Source organism: Delphinapterus leucas, unplaced genomic scaffold (genome assembly GCF_059928025.1).
Source record: "Delphinapterus leucas isolate spDelLeu-1000000601 "Yukka" unplaced genomic scaffold, BTC_Dleu_Yukka2 spDelLeu_asBTCV2_sq25, whole genome shotgun sequence".
Lineage (NCBI taxonomy): Eukaryota > Metazoa > Chordata > Mammalia > Artiodactyla > Monodontidae > Delphinapterus > Delphinapterus leucas.
Window position 1 is genome coordinate 18,269,025 of NW_028322234.1, and position 9,255 is coordinate 18,278,279.

Genomic DNA, 9,255 nt, shown 5'->3' on the forward strand with positions numbered 1-9,255 from the left:
TGCCCCCTCTCCTCCGTGAGACACGCACACAGATCTCAAAGCGACACGTCCTAGATGGCGCAAAGTTGCACAGAGATGAAGGCTTTCGTGGCCAACGTCCAGTTCCATGTCAGGGCTGGTCCAGGGCCCCAGGCGGTGGGTGACGAACCCGCAGGCTTCTTCAGCCAGAGCTGTCACCACACGGCACCTGTCGTGTCAGAGCGGGTGTGGGGGAGATGGAGCCACTGAGCTGGCCTAGACGAGAAGACCCTGGTCTAGGCTGGACACGGCCACCATGAGCCGGGGGACCTCAGGAGTGAGGTCGGCCTCTCCGGGGTCCCCATCAGATGGGATGACCATTTTTCTTCTTACCTCAGCTTTCAACTTTGATCCTTGGCCAAAGCAGGGAAAGCTGACCAGAAATGACCAAGTGACACCATCATCCCTGTGGCCCCAGGAGGCAGACCCCAGGGCTGACCCTGGCCCCTCCAACCACAGCAGACGGGAGGGGTGGCGTTGGGGGTGCTGGCGGGGCAGCCTGTGTCCTCTCCTACGACACACAGCTCCCCCCAAACTTCTTGGGGTCCCACCATCCCTGGGGGACCTGGAAGCAGTTTTGCTGGGTCTGGCAGGACCATAGAGAGAGGCCAGAGCCTGGCAGACAGAGGCTGGGCAGGCTGGGGATCCGAGGATGCCGGGGACTGGGGTGGCGGTGTCTGAGGGATGGGTGGGGCGCCCCGGGGCTTCCCCCCCTCACTGGTGTGGCAGCGCCCTTCGTGGTCTGGAAGCTGGCTTAGAGTGAGGGGGGATGATATGACCCTGAAGCCTCCAGTGCAGGGAAGGGAAGGGGAAATGCAACTGCTGGGCGGAGAGGCTTGTGGTGTCCCCAGGCATCCCAGGAAGCTGATGGCTGGTGGGAGGGCAGGGCCCCTGCTGTGCGTGTGCTTTAGCTAACGGAGGGGAAGGAGTATGGAGTGGGGGAAGCCTGGAGCAGGCTGCTCTGCACCCACGGCGGGGGCTTCCTACTGGATTCAGGGGGACGGGGCCCCTGGGGGACCCTGCCCAGCCCCGTCCCATGGGCCCCACCCTTCTAAAGGCAGGCTCTGGAATCTGGCAATTCCATGACATCCCACCCACCCGCGGCAAAGGTGGAGTGAAGTAGGGGCAGGGGTCACCAGCAAGGGTGGGTTTAGGACAAGGTGAAGGTGATGGTCCCATGCCCACAGGGGTCACTTTCCCAGCATGGGGACAGGGTCAGGCCATGCGGGGTTCAGACGTGGGTCCTGGCAAAAGCCAGACAGAAGTTCCTGGAAACGGGCCCAATACTTCCAGCAGCGGTGGGGTGGGCGCCCAATAGAGTGGAAGTGGGGGGCCTTGGACACACGGCCCTGCCCCCTGAGACCCATATCGACACCGAATGAGGCTGGGGCCGTGGCGGAGGTTGTGTGCTCTCCTGCCCGCGGAGCCGGGCAGGTGGCAGCAGGCCAGCGCCTGGGACGCCCCTTGGGACAAGCAAGTAGCTGCTCCTGGAACCCCACCGGGCTGGAGTGACGGGCTGGAGGCCCCGCCGCGCCCAGGGCCACAGGGTAGAGGGGCCCGTCCTCGCTGGGAAGCTTTGACAGCCCCACTGCCACGGCCAGTCTCCCCAGTGTGGGTCTGGGCAGCAACCGCGAGTGAGAGGAAGGCAATCAGAGGTGCTAGGAAGGAGCCTGGGCCCCATGGCCGAGTGGACAAGTGCGAAGACAGGAAGGGTGTAAGTAATGGGATGGGCTGCGGAAGCCGAGGCTGCGCCTCCAGGCTTGGGGGCAGACGCAGTTGAGTCCCCCCCGGAAGGGCCCTCAGCCCTGGCTCAGCCCCAGCAGGAGACGGTTGCCATGACTACACTAACAGAGCTTGTTGCCACGGAGGGGAGGGTTCGCGCCAGCCCCACGGGGCTGTTAGGCTCCTGCGCCCCCCGAGGGGGTCCTAGCTTCGTGTCTGGCCTGGGGGACCTGAGTCGCGTGGCCCCTGGCCCTGGCCTGCGGGGCCCTCACTCTCTGCAGCCCTGGGGCTCTGTCGCCTCGGGGAGCCGAGCGGCTCAGCCCGGCCTGGACCCCAGCCCCCGGGGAGCGACCGCTCCGGGCAGGGCGGCCGCACCAGAAAGCAGGGAAGAAGAGGGCGGCTCCGAGTCTCCCCAGAAGCACAGCCTCAGGTGGCAGGAATCCCAGCCCCGTCACCCCCACTAATCGCGAACGAGGCTCCTGGCCGGCGGGCTCCTTTCGGAAATCCCTCAGGGCATCACGTGACAGCGACTGGACCCTCTGCTCACCCTGGGGACAGGCCCGCCACGTCCTGCAGGACTCCAGGGAAGGCGTGGGGGGTGGCTACGGCGATGGCACTGTAGCCAGGGCTGCGGAGGACAGAGGCTGGCCTCTCCCGCACTCGTCTACAGCCGGCGGTGTTTAGGGGTGGGGAGGGTCTGCGTCTGACCCCACCTGGATGCCCGGGGCCGCCGCCCCTGTGAGTCACCAGACCCCCACGCCCACGGATGACATGGCCACACAGCTTTGGTGAATACTTTTAAGAGAAGAATTTGTAAAAGTAGTAGCGGTGCCCCAAGGCTCGGGGTGTAGGATCTGGGGCTCAGTGCAGTCCCGGGCGGCCCCTCTGTGCACAGGCGCAGCCCGGGGGCTGAGCTCGGACCCTCGGGGGAGGCGAGGATCCAGCTGGGTGGGGGCGGGGCAGGCACCCGGCGCGGGATGGTCACCACTTGAGGAAGACCATGCCCGCCAGGACGGCGTAGCCCAGCACCAGGAAGAGGACCTTGAGCAGTCGGTCACTCTTCTCCTCCAGCTCCTTGGCCAGGATCTCAAAGAAAGTGACGAAGAGGAACGTACCGCCTGCCAGGCCCTGCAGCACCACGGAGGCCACGCTGCTGGGCACGCCCTGGGCACTCTCAATGCCCAGGCCGAGGCTGATGCCCAGGGGAATCATGGCACTCACAGTGACGGCCAGCTTGGCAGCGTCCCTCAGGGTCATGGCGCTCCTGGCCATGCTGATGCCCAGGGCCACGGCCACCAGCGTCTCGTGGATGGCCACCCCCACAAACAGGCTCACCACCTTCTCCCCCTCCTCCTGCAGGCCCAGGGCCAGGCCCTCGAAGACCGAGTGGGCCGACAGGGCGAACACCAGGCTGAGGAGCCGCAACGGGCTGGAGCGCGACAGCTCCTGGACACTCAGCCCGTGGCTGTGCATGTGGGGCTCCCCGTAGAGCGCATGGCCCCGCGAGCCACCCATGAAGGGGCTCTCGTACTCTGAGTCGCTGCCCACGTCCGAGCTGGCGTTGAACGTCTCCAGGTCGATAAAGGCCGGCCTCTCCTTGCGGAAGGTCAGGACAAGCTGCTCCAGGAAGACGGTCATGAAGAAGCCCAGCAGCATGATGGTCTCGGCCAGCGGGTAGTCGGTGCTGATGTGCCCAAGACTCAGGACTTTCTGGAGCTGGAGCAGAGGGCACGAGAGGGGGAAAAGACAGGCAGAGGTTCAGAGGCGCGACCGCCGAGACCCCCGCTTCCCATGCAACAGGTTCTTCAGACGTCACCTTTCAAGTAGCAGAAATACCCAAATCATACAGGTCTTAAAGAGGGGTGGTGGCTCATCCTTGACGGATTTAAAAATAAAGGGACTTCCCTGGTGGTCCAGTGGGTAAGACTGTGCTCCCAATGCAGGGGGCCTGGGTTCAATCCCTAGTCAGGGAACTAGATCCCACATGCACGCCACAACTAAGAAGTCTGCATGCCGCAACTAAGACCCAGCACAGTCAATAAATAAATAAATATTTAAAAATAAAAACTCTATTAGAAAGGGACTAGGCCTCACGTCATGTCCACTATGTCAACCAATTTAAAAAGAGTGCAGTGGGCTGCATCATGACCCCTAAAAGGTATGTCCACCAGGAATCTCAGAATGTGACCTTATTTGTCAGAAGGGTCTTTGCAGATATAACTGAGGTGTGATGGGCTGAATTGTGTCTCCCCAACAAAAGGAAATTTCTATATAAAAGTCTCCCAACCCCTAGTGCCTCAAAACTAACCATACTTGGAGATAGGGTTTTTAAACAGGTGATTCAGTTAAAAGGAGGCTGTGAGGGTGGACTTAATCCACTAGGACTGCTGTCCTTACAGGAAGAGGAAGAGCCATCATCTGAAGAGACAGCAAGAGGTGACCATCTACAAAGCAAGGAGAGAGGCCTCAGGAGGACCAAACCCTGCCAGCACCTTGGTCTCAGACTTGCAGCCTCCAGCCCTGGGAGAGAATAAGTGTCTGCTGTTTAAGCCCCCCGTCTCTGGTCTTCTGTTATGGCCACCCCAGGAAACTCATTCATAAGATAAGGATCTTGAGATGACATCATCCTGGATGAGGATGATGTCCTTAATCCAATGACAGGTGTCCCTCCGAGACAGAAGAAGAGAGACACACAGAGAGAGGCCATGTGACAACAGAGGCAGAGCTGGGGTGATGGAGCCACAAGGTAAGGGACCAAGGACCGCAGACGATCCGCACAAGCTGGGAGGGACACGGGATAGACCTCTCTCACGGCCGGAGGACCCAGCCCACCGACACCTTGGTCTCGGACTTCTGGCCTCCAGACTGGGATGTCAGCCAGGGCTTCTGGCCCTGATGCCTGCACGGGGCTGGCTTCCACACAACCCGGAGGCTGTTTCCAGAGCCCCCCACCACTCCACCCCACTGGGTGAACATGCTGAGAACGAGCATGAGGCTCGCCGGCACATCCAGCCATCCTCGTCAGATCCTTGAGTCAGCGCTGTCCCACAGAACGTTCCAGATGGTGGAAATGTCCTCTATCTGTGCTGTCTGATATGGAAGCCGCTAGCCTCGCGTGGCCCACGAGGACTTGAAATGTGGCTGGTGCGGCTGAGGACTGGCACGTTGAAGTGTGTCTGACTTCAATTCACTGAAACCTGACCAGCCAGAATGGTGAGTGGCAGCCACGCCAGACTGTGAGGCAGACACTCTGGCTGAGGCTGGCAGGTGGCCAGGAGGAGGGGCCTGGCTCACTGAGGCGTGGGGAGTCTGGGGCAGGGGCGCGGCCCAGGAGTGGTTTGGGAAGGACTGTTAGAGGGCCCCGAGCACTGAAGGGGGATGGGGAAGGGCAAGGTCGTTGCAGCAGTCCAGGCCTGAGGGGTGGCGCTGCGGGAATGTGGGAAACGGCGGGGGGTGGGGGTGGGGGGAGGGTGCAGAGGGTGCCAGAGAGGACTCCGATCTCATCCTCACTGATGCCAAGTGCACAAGTTTCCCACGCTGTGTAACAGAGGAATGCAAGCTCAGCAGCATAAAACACCTCCCAGCCCTCAACATCAGGGGTCCAGGCACAGGATGGGGCTTGCGGATAAAGCAAACGGCACAGTGTGGCCAGGGACTGAGGGTGGCTCCCAGCCGACAGCCAGGGAGACACTGGGCCCTCAGTCTGACATCCAGGAAGGAACTGAACCCGCCTTACAACGACACGGGCTCAGAGGCCAATCCATCCCCAGTCAAACCTTGAGATGAGACCACAGCCCACCGGATACCTTGATTGCAGCCTCATGAGAGCCGGCAGCAGAGGACCCAGTCAAGTGGTGCCCAGACTGCTGACCCACAGAAACTGTGTAGGAATAAACACGTGTTGTTTTAAGATGCTAAGTCTGTTATAATTTGTTACACAGGAGTAGCTAACTGATACAGGAGTTGAAGAGAGGCCACAGTTGCCAGCTTCAGGACAAAGTGCACGTGTCTGGGGCAGGTGGTCTGGTCAGGTAATGGCTAATGAGCCCACCAGCCGGGAACCCTAGGTCGAGTTCAGACCCCTTGTTTACCAGATAAGACCCAGAGAAGAGACGCAACCAACTCATGGTCACACAGCAAATTCCTTTTCTACTTCCCGTCACCCTTATAGTGTCAAGGCCCCGACCTTGGTATCAGGGTTGAAAAGCACCAGAGATGGGGAGGGGCAAGATAGGGGTAGGGGATTAAGAAGTACCAACTATTATGTGCAAAATAAATAAGCTACAATGATATACTGTACAGCACAGGAAATATAGCCAATAGTTTATAATAACTATAAATGGAGTATAACCTTTAAAAATTGTGAATCACTATGTTGCACACCTGTAACTTATACAATATTGTACATCAACCATATCTCAATTAGGGAATTCCTTGGCTGTCCAGTGGTTAGGACTCTGTGCTTTCACTGCTGAGGGCCCAGGTTCAGTCCGTGGTCAGAGAACTAAGATCCTCCAAGCCACGCAGCACAGCCAAAAAAAACAAAAACACAACAACTATATCTCAATTATAAAAAAAAATAAAAGGAAAGAAAAAACAAAAGGCACCAGAGACGACTGGCCATAAGGTGCCAAGGGCTGCTGCTGCCACCCCAGGGAGCCTTACCTTTTCCCTCACGGCCGGCAGTAAAGCATTGAAGCACGTGGCCAGAAAGACCCCGCCTCCAAAGGTGTTGCAGAGTGAGAGGATCTTTTTCGAACGATGGGCCTTCTCAAAATCTGTCTCGATGATCTTCACGGGGAGCAGGGAGCCCAGCAGCATGAAGAAGAACACGCCCACCATGCAAAGGATTTTGGCTACCAACAACTTCACCATGGCGGCGGCCCGGGCTGCTCCGGTCACCGGTCACTGCAGGGCCAAACCATGTGTGGGCGCACACTCCCCTCCCACGACGCGCTACGGGGCCCAGCCACGCAGCCGGGGGCTCATGCCTCAGTCCAGCCACTGTGAATGTCAGGGGCAACCGTGTCAGCTATTGGATTGGTTATCTGACCAGCTAAAGCAACCAAGCCCATCACCCCCAGTACTTCACCCCATTCCAGGCCTAGCACACGTCCCTGTCTCCTGCAGAAAATTCTCCACGGCTGCACTGTCCAACACAGCAGTCGCTAGCCGAGTGTGTCTGTGTAAGTTAATTAAAATTAAATAAAATGTAGGCAATTCCCTGGCGGTCCAGTGGTTAGGACTCCGCGCTTCCACTGTGGGGGGCACAGGTTCGATCCCTGGTTGGGGAACTAAGATCCTGTTATGTGGCACGGCCAAAAAAATTTATTTTAATTAAAAAAAATTATAGAAAATGTAGAATTCATTTCCTCGGTTGCGCTACCCACATTTCAAGTGTTCCATAGCCACTTGAGTCTAGCAGCTGCCGTACTGGACAGCACAGACAGAGAACATTTCCATTGTTGCAGAATGTTCTGGGTCCCACTGCCCTTACATAAAATCCAAAGGCTTTACCCTGAGGCAAAGGCTCTGCACCATCAGCTCGGGCTCCACCTCACCTCATTGGCCTTTGTGGTCCCTGAAGGTGGCAAGCCCGTTCCCGCCTCAGGGCCTTTGCACCGGTTGTTCTCTTGGCCTGGACCACTTCTCTCCCCTGACCTTCCAATGATGCTTGTCTTTCAGGCCCTCAGGAGGGCCTCCCCCTGCCCTAAATGGCATCCCTTGTACCCACCGCAAGGCCTGGCGCAGAACAGATGCTCAGTAACCGCTGGCTGAACAAACGGATGAGCTGAAGCATGTGGACCTCTTTACGGGGACTCAATGAGCCAAAGGAAAGCAGATCTCGCCCTAGATAGACCCGAAAATGTTACCATTAGAATGAGGGACTGCGGTTGCTCCCCTGTCCTTAGGCTTTCTCCCCAACCTCCCAGTTCTCACTGCCCGCGTCCCCATGTCAGCTCAGATGCCACCAGTGGAGAGGGGTCTCCTACCCCGTCCCCTGGCATCATTGGTGCTACAGGGAACTACATAATTTAAAGTCTCTGAATGTCATCACTCGCCCTGGGCTGAGACTTCCACGGGAGCAGGGAGTGTGTCTTCCTCAGCCCAGAGCCAGGTACAGTAGGCGCCCAATAAATACCTGCCGAGCGTCGGGATGCCCCAGTCTGTGGCGTGGGGGTGAGGGTGGCCTGGACGCCCTCAAACCGGGGGCTGATGGGGCTGGGCAGCGGGGACGCGTTCATTCATTCATCCTTTCACTCAGCACTTATTGAGCGCCTTCTGTGTGTCCCGCGCTGCACTGGGCGCCCCGCTCGAGAGGGGACAAGTCGCGCTCCACCGGGGGAGCCGGACGCAAATCACACAGATCGACAGTAAAGGCGGGGCCTCGGCTAACGGGCGGCAGAGCCCGCCAGGCCCCTGGCCGCCCCGGCCCCCAGTCCCGCCCCGGCCCACACGTACCTCCGCCGGGTCCTCGCCCGCCCGCCGGAGCCGCCCACCGCAGCCGCCCACCGCTCAACCGCCGCGCCGTGTCGACCCCACTGCAGCTTTCCCGGTCTAGCCCCGGCTCGGCGCGCAGCTGCCCACGCCCCACCCACGCCCCTGCCCATTGGCCGCCCCAAGCTCAGCGGGCCAAGATCTCCATTCCATTGGCTGTTACGGCTGCCACTCACTCCGAGACTCCACCTCTCCTACCGGCAAGGGAAAGTAGTTTCCTCCCACTGAGCGGCGGGTACAGCCACCGGGCGGCTCCGGTGGGAAACTCCGACCCTAGGGGAATGGTTCCGCCAGCGTCTGGCTTCCAGAGCTGTCCAGGGGTTCCTGGTGCTGAATCCCGTTCGGATCGAGGTTTGGCCATTGTCAGAAAACGATTTGCTACAGGTGACTGCCTCTCTCGGAGCGTCCTCGCTGCTGATGCCCTTCCCGTCGGTTTAAGATGCAGATTTATCCGTTCAACATCTCTGCCTCCTATGTACCAGGACCTTTTCTAGGAGAACATCTGTCAACAAAACAAGGATCTCTCCTCTTTTGGAGCTTACGTGCTAGGAGAAGACAGAAAATAATTGACAAACATAATAAGTAATAAAATTATGTCAGAAGGTGACAAGCGCTCTGGAATAATAGAGCCCAGTAAGGGTTATCAGAGTGCTGGGAAGTGGCTTGGGATGAACACACACACACTACTATACATAAGACAGATAACCAATAAGGACCTACTGTATAGCACAGGGAACTCTACTCAATATTCTGTGATAACCTATATGAGAAAAGAATCTTAAAAAGAATGGGGCTTCCCTGGTGGCGCAGTTGTTGAGAGTCCGCCTGCCGATGCAGGGGAAACGGGTTCGTGCCCCGGTCTGGGAAGATCCCACATGCCGCGGAGCGGCTGGGCCCGTGAGCCGTGGCCGCTGAGCCTGCGCGTCCGGAGCCTGTGCTCCACAACGGGAGAGGCCACAACAGTGAGAGGCCCGCGTACCACAAAAAAAAAAAAAAAAAAGAATGAATATATGTATA

General features: G+C 58.6%; 1 protein-coding gene across 3 annotated transcripts; it reads right to left on the reverse strand.

Annotated features, from left to right (window-relative positions):
* Positions 1-2,524: 2,524 nt before the first annotated feature.
* On the reverse strand, positions 2,525-8,322 carry SLC39A3 (solute carrier family 39 member 3). Of its 3 annotated transcripts, none has more exons than XM_089905767.1 (4): positions 8,203-8,322; positions 7,475-7,590; positions 6,406-6,648; positions 2,525-3,456 (listed from the first exon to the last, which is right to left on the reverse strand). In XM_089905767.1, the coding sequence occupies exons 3-4, from the start codon at positions 6,613-6,615 to the stop codon at positions 2,722-2,724; spliced, it is 945 nt and encodes a 314-aa protein (XP_089761893.1). In that variant the 5' UTR covers positions 6,616-6,648; positions 7,475-7,590; positions 8,203-8,322; the 3' UTR covers positions 2,525-2,721. The 3 variants fall into 3 exon arrangements, with proteins under 3 accessions (XP_089761893.1, XP_022421407.1, XP_022421408.1); XM_022565699.3 differs by having other exon boundaries at positions 6,406-6,744; XM_022565700.3 differs by lacking the exon at positions 8,203-8,322 and adding an exon at positions 7,883-8,171 and having other exon boundaries at positions 6,406-6,744.
* Between the last annotated feature and the right edge of the window lie 933 nt (positions 8,323-9,255).

Bases quoted from the DNA above. Each gene is read 5' to 3' on its own strand.
- SLC39A3 (XM_089905767.1), bottom strand. From the start codon at position 6,615: ATGGTGAAGTTGTTGGTAGCCAAAATCCTTTGCATGGTGGGCGTGTTC. The intron at 3,457-6,405 runs GTAAGGCTCCCT...CCTCTGCTCCAG, and splicing joins TGCCGGCCGTGAGGGAAAAG to CTCCAGAAAGTCCTGAGTCT.